We start from the raw sequence: 15,134 nt of genomic DNA on the forward strand, positions 1-15,134 counted from the left end.
AAGGATTCACACTATGCTACACTATGCTAACACACACACACACACGCCTCCAATCCATCATCTCTACTGTCTCTGAGGAATCCATCCGACTTTACTCGAAGCTTCAAACTTTGATTCCTGTCCAGTCTTGGTGTTTACAGTAGAATTCCTCCACTCATGTCCTCACATCTCACTCGGCTCACGTCCTTGTCAGGTCGTCCTTCCTTTGCTCTTCCTGTCCCGAGCCTGTCCGTTAATGGCAGCGGATGCAAAATTAATGGCACCGGTCCAGAGTGAGAGTGACAGCTGAAGAGGAATGACACTGAGCTCAGAATGTAATATCAGCTAAGATCCAGATCGAGAGTCGGTTATGAGAAGCTAGCTAACAAAGAGAAGCTCCGGTTTCCAAATCAGGGAATTTCTTGCATTAAATTAAAATCAGGACCAAAATTTTTGAAAAACACCAAATCTTGTCAAACATCTGTACAAGATCCAAACAAAATGTGCGTTCCCCTTGTCAGATTATATGATTACAGTAATACCTCGCAGATCCGCATCTCACGATTCATTGGAACCTAACTAATTTGCATCCGCAAATTTTTCGCAGACCCGCAAAATCCTTGCAAAATCCTGCATGCGAAATTAAGAAAAATTTAGTTTATTAATTTAGTAATATAAATATAAAAGTAAAATCAACAAAATATCAATATAAATAAAATATAAATGTTATTTTAATGATATTGAACGTCGTCGATATCACGTATGTACAGTACAGCCATTACGACACAGTATTGGCTGGAAGGGTTGGAAGTAGCCAATCACAGAGCATTAACAGTTTTACCTAGCTGCTGATTGGCTGGTAGCTATGATGCTTTGTATGCATGATGTCGCGGTTCATCTCCCCGCCCCTTGTGTTCAGTTCAACACGCGAGTATATTCCGTGAATCAGTGATCTCAGTGATTTTTTCCTTGGTTTTTATACAGGCGATACTGTACTCTATTTTTATGTCAAACATTTATTTCTTTTTTAAGGGTAATGTATTAAGCTAACTTTTAAATGAAATTACAGTGTTTTTGGAGCATGATTGGGGTCATATTTAGGGTTTAAACTAAGCATTTAAAGCAACTTTAAATAAGCATTTACAGTACAGTATTGGCATTTTTAGTGACTCCACCAAACATCCGCAAAACCTCATCATTCGCAATGGGTCCTGGAATGTAACCTCGCGGATGTGTGAGGTATTACTGTATATTATCTTTTTTTTTTTAAAAAAACTTTCTTACATTTTGCTTACATCATCAATCAGCGATTACTGGAATTCAATTTGCAAAGAAAATAAACACAACATTTTGTCAAAGGGAGCCTGAAGTAACAAAAATCATTTTTTCTGTTCATTAGCATGTTTTGTTTCATCATCATCATCATCACTGCCATATTTGGAGATGTGTCCAAAAAAATGCTGCCTTCCTATTGGTGGATTATAGACAAGCATCATAGCTGCAGTGCTCACAATTTGATTCAAATCAGATTTTCATTTCTCACGATGACACAAAAGATCAAAGAATTCTTTTACGATGTACGATTTATGCAGTTTACATTTTCTCACCTCCTACTGGTTAACGGCCTTTCGTGGAAGATGATGTCATCACGTATCGTGTTTCCATGCTAGACAGTGGCTATTATTAAACCCAGTCTGATGGATTTTGTGATTTTTCACAGCAAATTTTTCAAATTTGCGACATCACAACATGCATTCAGACAACACAGTCTTCAGTTCACGTGTGTGGAACATGACTACGGCTCTCATAGAAAGTAATTTCATGTGTGTCATCACTGGTAGGAGTTTAAAAGAAGAATCCTGAGCTCTGGAAATTTTGCCAATTTCAATAAAAAAGCACTGCAAAATCAAGCGATTTTGGCTTCTACAATCATAAAAAAAAAAACAAAAAACATCCGATCAGTTCCTGCATCATGTGATCTTCATGAGATCTTGTGATATGGACAGAAAAAAAGCAAAAGGTTTCTGTCTACCAACAACCAATCCATCAGGGTGGAGGAACTGGAGGAATCTTGGTGTCCCAGAACTGTCTCAAAGATTGCTAGCGTTCTAAGCTACTTCCCCTTCAACACCACACAAATTTATTACCTTGACACTTAAAAAAAACGTGATTTGTGTTTTGTTTTTGCTTTTGTTTTTTTAATCAGGAAGATGCTAGAAAAACGGACAGAATCATAGACTGTGATTCTTCATGCTATTTCTTTCACGTAAATGAAGTGGGAAGACTTTTCAGTGCTCTTCAACTACATACTAGTCCAGAAGCTAGTTGTGGTTGCATGCTAATCAGAAACATTAATGTTTTTAGATTTTGAGTTTTCACAGTGATCTACCTTGACCTTGAAAATTCAAGCCCAAACTTCCAGTGGTGGTGATGAACATCATCGCTACACTGATCTTTCCCTCATTAGTAAGCTAACTTCCATAAAAGTAGCACAGCTTTAGCTTTACTCTATACAGAGCGGACTAAATACATATACGTCCTGTAGCTCTGGGATTGGAAATTTTGAGCTATTGACCGCATCAGATTAATTAAAATAGAAACACAACGTAGCAGGTCACAGGCCAGAGAGAAATCGATGAACCAGCAAACAGAACAGTCAACAAAACCTCAGGCATTCTGGTCATGTTCCAGCTTTGAGTTTTGTAGCTTTTCTTCATCTTCCATGCATCGATTCTGGAAAGGAACTCTCAAAAAAATGCTAAGATGCCCAATTTCTCCAGTTTAAATATATAGATCTGAAGAAAGATGGAGAGCTACAGGACTTTAGGAGTTTAAGACGGTCTAAATGCCAAGCTAGATCTTTTGCTGGACTGATGTTCTGATGCGATTAAAGGATGGAAAGGTAGGAAAGAGAGATAACTTCTTTACTTTTTTTTTCTTAGAAAAACAGATAACAATCTATTCCACTATACAAAACCAGAAGGAGATTCCAAACATGTCCACACATATCGACTGTATTTAAGGTGTGAGGACATTTTTATTTTTTATTTATTTTACTAAAATACACGGATATATTTCTTTTTATTCTGAAATATAGGACACATAATTCCATGTTCACAGGGAGACACTTTATCCCAGAAGAAGAAATTGTTTTACAAATCAAGAAAAGCAGTCTCTCTACTTCCGGCCAACTGAAGGAGGCATGTGATGGTTTAAAAATATAATTCAATATTGAAGTCATTACACTCTTTATTCTAACATTCTAGCTCATTATGTCAGATTTAAAAAGAGATGTACAGTAAAAGTGTCACGTGATGTGTGCTAGAACTTTCAGTCTCCTGCATCCTGTCATAGGAGTCATAGATCTGGTCGCATATGAAGTGGTTGTATGTTTGTATGTATTGCACCACATCTTCAACAAGCTTTCAGTCCTGATTCACAAACTAAAGCGTTAAAGCATGCACCCGCGCTACAAACTTCCAAGCGCGAGCTCGTCACGTGGCTACAGAGCTCTTCTTAATCGTCTGGAGGATTACAGGACTACAGGCACGCGCCGTCTGGCTCTTCCCGTTCTGTAGCCTCCGCAGCAAACATACACACCAGCACTAAAAGCCATGGAAATATAACCTTGACTCGTGGCCTCGTGCAACTTTCAGATTTGATTGCAACCCTGACTGCAACTCCTTGCAACCCCTGGCGCGTTCTTTACACCTGAAATCTCTCTCTCTCTCTCTCTCTAGCACACACACACACACACACAGTCCTCAGTCTTAAAGCAGACTCCCTCTCAGCATGCATGCATGAACTTGGAATAAACCAGAACCCCTTACCTTCCATGCACAAGAGCGCGAGCCATGCAATCCATAAATTGTGGGTGTTCAGCATCGTTCCAGGATTTTATTTCTTTCTTTGTTTATTTAGAATTGTATTTGATTAATTTTTGCACATCAGTGCGTCCAGAGTTTCTTGGTTGGAAATGACTCACAATGCATGAATCAAGTCTTTATCATATAGCTCTATTTTTCATTATAGGAACAAAAATAAAATGTGAAACCGCTGCATTTCTGCGCCACTTATCTCCACGCGCTCCTTTTTCTTTGCATCCCGTCTTTACCGGATTACAGATATTCTCCTCCTTTTGTCCGCAGCTTCTTTTATTTTTGCTCCGTTTGCTCCGCGCATGTCCGCGCCACAGGATAAACAATATATTATTTATGACAATAATAATAATTATTACTAGTACTATTATTCATAGCACCGCGAGAAACCGAAGGAAACCCCACACGCGAGTGCTCCGGGTGAGAGCGCGAGACAGTGCATGGCCGTGCGTCCTGACCGCGCGCACTCTGGGTCCGATATGCTGAGAGGCGCGCGGCGTCCCGGAGACGGACCTTTTTTTTTCTTTCTCTACTGCCGCTGTTGCCGCGGAGACGCCGGTGACGCCATCGGGAGGACGGGTTGGGTACGAGGGAGGAGCGGAAATTACGCCATCTTGTGGCAAAGGATAGAAAAGCATACCGAGAGAGAGAGAGAGAGAGAGAGAGAGAGAGAGATGATAAAGTGTGCTACTTCTTACAAAGCTAGAAGCACAAGTGCATTGTGGGTATTTTGCTATTCTGTACCTGCTTTAGTACTTCATTAGGTACATTGCAGTGCATTGTGGGATTTTATCACTGACACAAAAAGAGTGAATAAATAGTGCACTAGATAAGTAAGCCCTACAGCTACAGATTTGGACAAATTTCTTGTGTTTCTTGTTTTTTTTCCACACAGACACACCATGTTAACTAAGATAGATAGATAGACAGACAGACAGACAGACAGATAGATAGATAGATAGATAGATAGATAGATAGATAGATAGATAGATAGATAGATAGATAGATAGATAGATAGAATTTTAATGTGGCATGACTGCAAACATCACACCACATTTCTGCTGCTGAATTCTGGATCCTGATTTTATAAAACACCAGCTCTGACAGTTCTGCAGCTGCAAATCACAAATTTATATGAATGAACTCATTGTAATATGTTATTGTTTCTATAGTAACAGTTCATTCACAGTGTAGTAAACAGATTTGGTTGTGGGATGTGGGTAATGACTGTTGAAGACTGGTGAAGTTTTCTGTAAGGCGATGTTTCTAAAAGGTCTCCAGTGTGAGCACTTTTGCAACAGTCAGGGGTAAAGCTGCCACGTCTTTCAGTTTTCACATGAAAAAATGGTCATGGGAAAGCTGTCAGGAGAAGGTAGACCATGAAGTGGACCACGGCACTGAACCCGAGACTAGCTGTATTAGGTGGTGTGTATGGAGTTCGGTTGCGCTGGAACTGTGCTGCGATTCACATGAACACAAACACTCATACGCATGTTCGGACTTGTTCAGGAAGTAAAATAACCTGTGCTTGTGTTTTAGCAAGTGACATCATGACATCATTAGTTTCCACAACACACCAGGAGTGACCGGAGGACATTGTGGGATAAAGAAGAAGGGAGATGCCTTACTTTGCATAAATGCACCAAAATAAAAAATAAAAGAATAAATAAAAAATATTGAGAGTCACATCATACTCTTTGTGAGCACTTGTGATAATTGAAGAAATGCAAGGGTTTGATAGAATCAAGTGCTTCAGAGACCAGAGAAATACTGCAGGGAACCAGGAACAATCTTCGGACCACAGCAAACTGTCCAGTGTGAAACCCACTTCAGTTTTCAGATAGATGGAGAGAGAGAGAGAGAGAGAGAGACGCATCCTCTCTATTGTTTGTGAGCATACTGCAGTGTAAAATGCTGAAAGTTTTATCAGGAGTTTATGTATTTGAAGAGTTCACAGCTGCATCAGCAGAAATAATACGCAGTTTTTTTGTGCATTGCTTCTGCAGGGACAGATGGATGTATAGTGTTCGTATGTGTGTGTGTGTGTGTGTGTGTGTGTGTGTGTGTGCGCGCATGCACCCAATTTTACTGTAGTCAGCTCAATAAAGAGATGTTAACGCCCAGGTGTGCAGATTAAGTATTTTTTTTTCTACACTGACTGTTATTGTTATTTTCAAATAAAAAAAAATTCTGCAGAGCTGTCTGTCTGTCTGTCTGTGCCAGTAGATCTGGATCTCTCTATCAAAGGCGCATACACCATCTAGTTTCTGAAGCATTCCCAGAGGATTTTTCCTCACACACAGCCGGATATTCTGGGGTTAGTGATTTGTTAAAGTGCAGTCCATTTCCCAGACTCCTCCCCAGGACACAATGTCTCCTGACACGTTAGTAATGCATGTCTAACAGGATGTGACAGAAGTGCCAATGCTGACATGGCATGCCACGCCTGTGCTTTCAAAGTGTTGGAGTTTGACGTGTTTTGATAGAAGTTTTAATTCAGCTCCGAGTGTTTCAGTGACTTATACACAGGACTTTATTAAAAAGACTGGAGAATCCTGAAATTTATTTATGGAATGGTTTGAAAAAGATTGAAATGTACAAAGAGCAGATAAATGTAGCCATGTTTTAAGAGAGAGAGAGATATTTAGTGTGACTTTTTGCTGATGTTGCTCTTATACAGTGTATAAAAAGGTAAAATGTCTCAACCATGTGGACAAACTAAGAAGTGCACTCACTCACTCTCTCTCTCTCTCTCCCTCACACACACACACACACACACACACACAATCACTTCAACACTAGTTTACACCAAGAGAGTAAATAAAGGGGATGGGGGTTTAATACCTTTCACAACACTGCTAATACTACTAATCTTTTGTAAGAGCAAAAAGAGACAAAGACTTATAAATATTTTACATGTATTTATTGTTTTTTAGTTAGAGTACAGCACTGTAATTCTAAACAGTTTTAAATCAGGAATTATTGTATGAGGAGTAAAGGATTCTTCTGTGGAGAAAAAATTCTTCTTCAGCCAAGTTGTTTTCCTAAAACAAGAGAAAATATGACCAGTCATCATCTTTATTATTTATTTATGTTTAAAAAAAAATACAAAGAAAAATAAAAAGAATTCCAAAAATATTTATAAAGGTTTTTTTATTATTATTATTTTTAATTATTAATTTTATGAAGAACAATTACATGAAAAATAATTAGGGATTATAGAATATAATATAAAATAATGAACCATTCTTTCAGAATAAATAAATAAATAAATAAATAAATAAATAAATAAATAAATAAATCGATCGATTGATTCATCTCGGTTTTAGTAAATTTGATTACCAAAGAAATGACTGCTTCCGAGTAACACTGACATCTAGTGGCTAAATTTCGACATCGCGCCTAAAGAGAAAACACGCATGCGCACACACGTCGAAATGATCAAAAGCTTGCCTAAATAAATAAATAGATAGATTTTCTGCTTGTTGGGAATGAAATGGGTTGCCAGTGTTACACTATTAGATTTAGAAGCTCAGTGTTTATAAGAGCTGATGAATTAATATTTAGCTTATCTAACTTAAACGTGTCGCTTACAAAATCTTCAGAAAACAAGTCTGTCTTATTTAGGAAGCTGTTTGCATCAATCACTCAGAGATTCTTCTGCTCACTTTCAGGAGGGAGTCACATTCCAGTCTGACCTTTACAACATCTTTATCTTTAAAATCAGGACACACCTGCGCTAATTATAAGCATCAAACCCATGACTAGCACTTTGGATCTTCATTTGTTTTTTATTGCGTATTGAATGATACAAGGATGCTAACACTACTTCAGGAAAAACCTGTGGCTGTGTTTCAAATCCCTTCAAAATTAAAGAATGACTGTGTTGTATTTAGCTGAATTTCCTTTAAATTTAGCCTCAATCTACACAGGCAGTACATAGCATACAAGCTAAACTTTGTTCAAAAACATTTCACTAAAATGCTCTTAGGTCCATGCTTTCTTTTATTATGCTAGCTATGCTACATCCCCAAATATCATGATTGCATTTATTTAGTTTACAAATAAATCTTACTTATTGAAGCCCAAATCTGAATAACATGAGGTCAACAAGTGGTGATGGCAATCTTTGTGTGTTTACAGCTAACATGATCACTCAGATCTGAAATGTCAGGTCAAATGTACTCTACACATCTAATAATCCAAATAAACATGTTATTAAAGTCATGTGATAGATGTTTCGTACCTATATTGTGTCAATCAAATGTTCAGGCCAATAACTAGTAAACACGTCTTTCGTTAAATGCTAGCATTTCTTGAAATGATGCATTATAGGTCCAGTGATATCAGAGGTCAAAGATTGTTACCTAATCATCATCGCTGGAGGATGAGGATGAAGAGCCATGTTTTCCCTTGTGCTCTTTATGCTTCTTGTGCTCTTTAGACTTCTTGTGCTCTTTGTCTTTTTTGTGTTCTTTCGATTTCTTGTGCTCTTTGCATTTCTCCTTGTCCTTGTCTTTACATCCTTCCTTATTTTTACATTTGTCCTTGTCCTGTTAAAGAGAGACCATAAATATAATGTCAACATGAACCGTTTATTTTTTATCTCTAAAGGAATGTGTTGTGGCTGTGCTGTGTCACAATGCAGCATGAGCTAATTTGCATGATTGCAAATTGAGTGTCATCTCTTCGCATAGTGAGGTATAATGTAACATTAGTGTCAGAAGTGAGCAACCTGCTAGTAACTGGTAAGGAAGGCAAGGTTGGCTGCAGAATAGAAGAAGGCAGAGGCAGCCGTGATGCCAACCAGGTCAAGATGACCCTTAATGGCAGCACAGAGAGAAAGAGGAAAGACTGGAGGTGCTACTGAGCTACTAGTCAAACTCTCATGAGGCAGGCATACCTTGGTGGGCTAGACATACCCTGGTGAGACAGGTATTACCTGTGAGGTAGGCACACCATTGTGAGCCAATGATATGTGGGTGTGGCAGGCATTCCTTGGTGGGGCAGGCATGCAATTGTAAGACAGGCATACCCTGGCATGCTAGGCAATACCCTGGTGAACAAAGCAATAACCCTGGTGAACAAGGAAATAACCCTGGTGAACAAAGCAATAACCCTGGTGAACAAGGCAATAGCCCTGGTGAACAAGGCAATATCCTCATGTAAAAGGCATACCCTCATGTAAAAGGCATACCTTGACGAGGCAGGCATGCCTCTGAGAGATAAGCACACCTGGGAGAGAGCCAACAAAAGCAGGGGAAAAAAAGACTTCTTGAAAAACACTTCTTGAGAAGAACTACATAGTAAAGGCAACTTAGAGTCAAATTTGGAAATTGGCTATTGCTTGCTCCCATTAAGGACCCAGGTATTTTGGGGTTGGACCTCCTCAATGCAGTCACAGCAATACTGGACTTGAGTGATGGAACATTTTCCATTAACCATATAGACAGGGCATGAGGCTAATGTAAGGTAGGGAAGTTCACTTTGGTCCTATGTGAGGAACCCTCTTAACACTGGAGGAGTACCAGGGAAGGGAGGAGAAAATTTGAATGTGGAAAAGTGAACATAAAGCAGTGGACAGCACCACACAAGTCCTCTGTGGAGAAATCTTGGAAAAGCTGATTATGCAGTGTCATAGTGATGTGGAAATAGCAGATGCTGAAGGTGACTAACTGAAGGCACATCTCCAGTTTCAGTGCAAAGAAGCAACAATGGTGTCAAATGGCACTGCCTGCAAACAAGGGTGGCAGTGATAGAGGATGGCTCAATCAGTGGGCAAAAGATAAGTAAACATGATAAACAAAAGAATAGCAAACTTATGTAAAAAATACAAACCTAGCAAGAAAAGCAAGAAAGTGAAGTCAAAGATAAAAATGCAAAGGCTAACCCAGCAACTGAAAGTTATCCTAGCATGTGTAAACTAACTTAGCATGCACAAGCTAAATAAACAAGACTGATTTAAACAATGTTAATTCTCATAGCTTGTGTAGCATCAGTGGCTGGGAGTCTTGGACTAAGGGCAATCATTCATGCACATTAGGCTATTAGGCCACACCTCCAGGGCTCTTCTCAGAGCAATCTGTACAGTAACCTTAGCTAAATTTAAACATAAACAGCAGGGTGTGTTTATTATATGAACACTGTTGTTATTTTTATAGCATGTTACACAGAACCTTCTCACCTTGTCTTTGTCCTTCTTTCCAAATCCAAAGATTCCCTCGACCTCGTTCGCCTCGCTCTTCTTCACGCTGTCCTTATCTACAGCTGGGGGTTAGAGAAAAAAAAAAGTCAGTGTGTTAACTTACAACTGGGTCAAACATCTATAAAAAGAAATCTATATTATACAGTCGTGTGCAAAAGTTTGTACTCCCTCAGGACAGTAAAGAAGCGAATGTAATATATTGCATTATATAATGCGTTTGCTTTCATAAGTTATGTTTTTAACACAACTAACAAAAATAACTTGTAAATCAGATTGATGGAAAAACAAAAACAAATAAGTAAAAAAAAAAGAAAATTAAACATTTAAGCAAATAAATAGGTAAATACTGCAGGTAAGTACATACATAGGGAAAAAAGTAAGTAAGCAACTAAACAAACAAACAAACAAATAATTGAGTAAATAAGTAAATAATTTAAACTGTTGTTCACTTCTATCTTGATGTAAATCACTTTTCTTATGTTTAGAGGGACTAAATAAATAAATAAAATTGCGGCTGTTTTTACTTTGTCGATTTAACAAGTAAGGAGGCTCTAAACTTTTGCACCACACCGAGTTTGTAAGGATTCACCGTGTCATATCAGAGTTTTAATCTTTAACTACATTGTGCTATAAACACAATATGTGCGCTAATAAAAGCCACTTTATACAAATCTCTGCGCGAGACTAAAGCGCACAAACATAAGGATGTTAGATATTTCACTATTTGCTTGTTTGTTTATTTTACCTGCACCCAAGTCGAAGTCCATGGTTCCTCCTGAGCTCAGAGACGCTTCTTTAATCTCGCTGTGTAGGAAACTGCGGGAACATTAAAACGGACATGCGGAAATAAACAGAGGCCGCACCCTATAGGCAGAGACCGGGGCTGTGTTCCAAATCACCTGATGCACAGGTGCACCTTCGTAGTGCCAAAACAAGCTCGAGCTCCATCTGCTCTGTCTCTGAATAACTCGTTACGGTGAGTCGATTCGCGGAAATCCCAGTGTCCCCGAAGTGAGCAAAACAAGACGGAGTTTCATGTGCCCTAGGTAGGGAGCAAGGATTCCATTTGTGATTCAGCTATTAGGATGGAAAAAGTGACGGTAATTTAATATCACTATAAAAACATTTTTATTTACTGTTGTTATTATTATTACTAGTAGTACTGTTGTTATTGTTATTTTTTGTATTTCTTTATTACTCCTACGCACTTTATAATAGTGCTTTATTTCATTTGTAGACACAGCCATCATGTGTGAATATAATATAAATATGTTTATGCTCCATGTTGATCGTGTATCCCGAGACTTTTGGAAATCTGGAATTTCCTGTTCCACATGAACTTCCAAACCAAATCCAGTTCCACCAGTGTGACAGGGTTTATGCTCTGTATCTAACCGGGAGGTGTAAATCCACAACATCAACAAAAAGAGGAATTAGACCGGGACTAAACTCCACATCTCCCGTGTGGCAGATGCTTTGTCATGACAGTTTATGCAAATGATGCGTTTTGTCCTTGTCTTTGTTTGCGTTGCTACTGTTTTGACACTGAAACATAAATCAGCCGGAAAGGCGGGATAATTAGTCATTATTTAAACCGAAACTGGATATTCTGGCTTATTTTCTGAACATATTTTCAAAGCTTTAAGAGACATATATTTAACATTTATGGAAGGAGTCTCCAGTGTCAGTCTGAGGTAATCTTTGTAACCTTTATGTAAATCTTCCGAAAGTTTACAAAAATTTTTTTTATCTATCTATCTATCTATCTATCTATCTATCTATCTATCTATCTATCTATCTATCTATCTATCTATCTATCTATCGTCTTATTAACTTGAGCGAGAGTAAAGGGAGGCTTGTGAAGGAACGGATGTTTGGAGTTTTAAAATAAAGTGACAAATAAGATCTAAATTGTTTTAAAGAACATTCAGCATCTATAGTTGGAGCCTTAGGTTTATTTACTTCTTTCAAAATCTGCAAAAATGTTAATAATAAAAAATATATGAATAAATAAGAGGGATCATAAAATGTGGAATTTAGTTTTTTTTTTTTTTTACTTAGTACATCCCTGAATAGACTATTTCACATAACTTATAGTCCACAAGACACAATAATGACTGATCTGAACTGAATTTACAAAAAATGAATCAGTTTAAACCTTTACACACGCTTGATTCTCAACACATCCACTATTTGGATGATCCTGAGCAGTTGACTTTTTTTTTTTTTTAGTTTCGAGGCATATCTGACCTCAATTCAACATGAATATATGATCTGTCTTTTCCCTTGGGACAACTACTACAAAAAGGTGCAAACATTCACCGATACTTAAGAAGGCAACAGGGTTCATTAGCAGCTATTGGTGTGCAAACTTTAATACAGGAGTAGGATAGGTGTCATTTTTTTAATTTTGTTTCAATATCCAATTTTTTTTATTGAGCTTTGTCCTTAAGAAAAGCTACATATTTATGTATTATGTATTTCTCAGAAAACAGAATAAACAAAACAAACTGGAAAAAAAAAACAAAAAACCTCCTGGAGCATCTCCCACAAGATGGATTGGCTGATGGCGTATTCAGGGCAAAACTAACTAAAACAGAAAATATAATTTGTATGTTGTTTTTTAACTTATTAATATTTGCAGATTGTGCAGGACTTGTGACCTCAGCTGTAACTATAAACACTTAAAACTATGACGTGTCGTTCAAATAAAAAAAACAACTAAATATGTAACTATTGTATAATATGTAAATGCTACATATATCTTTGGTTTTTTTTTTTTGTTTTTGTTTTTTTTTCAGAAAATTCAGATAATTACACAAACATCACTACACTATAAACCTCATATTGTTGATGGGTTTATTTTGGAGAAGAAGAAAAAAACATCTCTAAACATCCCAAAATCGTCTTTCTATTCAGAAAATAACGTCTCGTTTTATAGCGAATGATTAATAGAAGTGGGAGTCAAGTAAAAATCTTATTTGTTGTTGTTTATTGCAAATAAGTGTAAACAATAAAAAAGCACATCATTGTTTTTCAGAATCTCAGTTTCTCTATCAAGAGTTTCAGTGAGTAAAAAGTCTTCAGATTCTTTTAGATAAAAAGTTTGATTCAGTTCAAATTTAATCTTGTTTACTGGTCATTTCATCATGTTCATCTTGTTTTTCATTTTGTTCACTGGTATTTGAAAAGGAAAATTCTAGCATTTTCTCCAGAAATAACCTGATTTAGTATCAGCACCAGTAAAATGAATGAGATAAAATGATTTGATGGATAAAGCGAGCATCCTTACAAAAATTAAGCATTTCTGATTTCCAGTTGAGTTTGTAAATTTATGATTAAATTGTAAACCAAACCTTGAGCCCTAAGTAGTCGTCATTCAGTTATTGTAGCCCTCTGTACTCATTTGATCAAATACAAAATCTGTGTTTTAAAAATTAAACTTAAGCGACATAACAAAATAATTTTCTGCTCCATAAATCAAAGAAAAAAAATTATAGCATCCTCTCCAGAAACATCCGGATTTAGTGTCAGCAATTCTTTTGATTAGCTCGGAGATAAAGAATCTAAACTTGTTCCTCACATAAAAGCTCTGATTGTGTTCAACAGATTAACCAAGTGCTGAATTGCACGAATCAAATCTAACCTCAAATAATTTTTTTTAAACTCTGAATTACAGAACGCAGTTAAAAAAAAAATCACAATTCGTTCTCGTTCAACTTCTGATATTGTGACTCGTCGTCTGTCCTCTCAACCTCCAAGTGAGATCTGTAGCTAAAAGCCCCACCCCCCCAGGTGACCCTGGATCCCTCCCCCTGAGACTCCACCCCCTCAGGAAAGATGCCACATGTGGGATCATCCAGGAAGGTGTCGTATCTCTCTCCATCCTTTCCTCCTCCTGCTGTGTCACTCCCTCCATCCTGAGGTTCTTCCTTCACTACCTCCTGCGCAAACAGAATCAAAATGAACTGATTCGTTAAATGGACTCTTTTTAGTGAATTAACTCATTTTTAGTGAAATTTAAAGATTCTTTTTGTTAAACAGATAAATAGTTAAATAGTTTTAAATAACTTTAAAATTTATTTAGATTTAAATAGTTAATTACTATTTAAAATTGCTAATTACTAATCACCTCAAAACATTTACATAGTTTGTGAGTATCAGATTAATTAATTTATTCATGGCTAAAAACTAAATCTATATTTTATTCTAATGCCAGCAAATCATGACTAAAAATAAATTAATAATAATAATAATAATAATAATAATAATAATAATAATAATAATAATAATAATAATAATAGCCAAAAAAGGAAAATGAAAATTAAAAAAAGTATGAAGTTGCAAGTCAACACATTTAAAAATATTCTTTCCTTTCAAACTGATTTTTTTAAATTATTAGCACACACACACACACACACACAGCTGAATTCTTTTAATCTATGTATTATTAATTTCCTTACCTTTAAGTCCTCTTTCTTTTTATTTTCATCAGGGATGCAAGGCAAGGGAGAGCTGGAACCCTGGCGCAGAGCAGAAAGGACGACATATTTAATAAGCACCAAAAATCTGCAACACAACATCAGCGACTGGACCCAGTTACCATGGCAACACGGCTCAGCAAGGGGGATGTACAGTGGAAACAGTTGGAACACAAACGATTGGATGCACGTGACTGGGCTTCACTCATATTACTTACTCTAATATAGATTTTTTTCCCAATGTCATTTTAATTTTTTACATTTTTTTTGATAAAGCTGCTCCTGTAACTGAAGTAAAGCATAAAAACTATAAATATGGCTGAAAAATATAAATAAATTTTACAAAAAAGAAAGACAAACAAACCAGAAAAATACAGAACAGTAAAATAAAGATTTTTTAAAACATAAAGCTGATTTCCAGAATCACCTTCTTCTTTGTCTTCTTAGATTTGCTCTTTTTCTTCTTTCCCCTTTTTGTCTTCTTCATCCTCTTCTGTTCCTCCTCACTGTCAGATGAAGATGAAGAGCATCTGGCCTGTACCACAACAACCGCAACATCAACAACAAATTTGGAAAAACAGATAAAAAGCA

The 15,134-nt window shown here is 36.9% G+C and overlaps 2 protein-coding genes and 1 long non-coding RNA gene across 3 annotated transcripts in view; 1 reads left to right on the forward strand and 2 right to left on the reverse strand.

Annotated features, from left to right (window-relative positions):
- Positions 1–4,348, reverse strand: part of igsf11 (immunoglobulin superfamily member 11) — a 77,585-nt gene extending 73,237 nt beyond the window's left edge. Inside the window, exon 1 of the mRNA XM_058414599.1 lies at positions 3,810–4,348. Coding sequence (XP_058270582.1) covers positions 3,810–3,864 — 55 coding nt within the window. The 5' untranslated portion in view covers positions 3,865–4,348. The remainder of the gene's footprint in view (positions 1–3,809) is intronic.
- Positions 4,349–6,765: 2,417 nt separating this feature from the next.
- LOC131368458 (splicing regulatory glutamine/lysine-rich protein 1-like) lies at positions 6,766–10,960 on the reverse strand. The gene is made up of 4 exons (XM_058414615.1): positions 10,808–10,960; positions 10,042–10,124; positions 8,225–8,410; positions 6,766–6,901 (listed from the first exon to the last, which is right to left on the reverse strand). Exons 1-3 carry the CDS (start codon positions 10,827–10,829, stop codon positions 8,225–8,227), a joined length of 291 nt encoding a protein of 96 aa, XP_058270598.1. The 5' UTR covers positions 10,830–10,960; the 3' UTR covers positions 6,766–6,901.
- Positions 10,961–10,980: 20 nt separating this feature from the next.
- Positions 10,981–14,935, forward strand: LOC131368459 (uncharacterized). The gene is made up of 3 exons (XR_009207042.1): positions 10,981–11,162; positions 13,103–13,130; positions 14,558–14,935. It is a non-coding gene; the product is annotated as an uncharacterized LOC131368459 (long non-coding RNA).
- Positions 14,936–15,134: the final 199 nt, after the last annotated feature.

Source organism: Hemibagrus wyckioides, linkage group LG17 (assembly GCF_019097595.1).
Source record: "Hemibagrus wyckioides isolate EC202008001 linkage group LG17, SWU_Hwy_1.0, whole genome shotgun sequence".
NCBI classification, from domain to species: Eukaryota; Metazoa; Chordata; class Actinopteri; order Siluriformes; family Bagridae; genus Hemibagrus; species Hemibagrus wyckioides.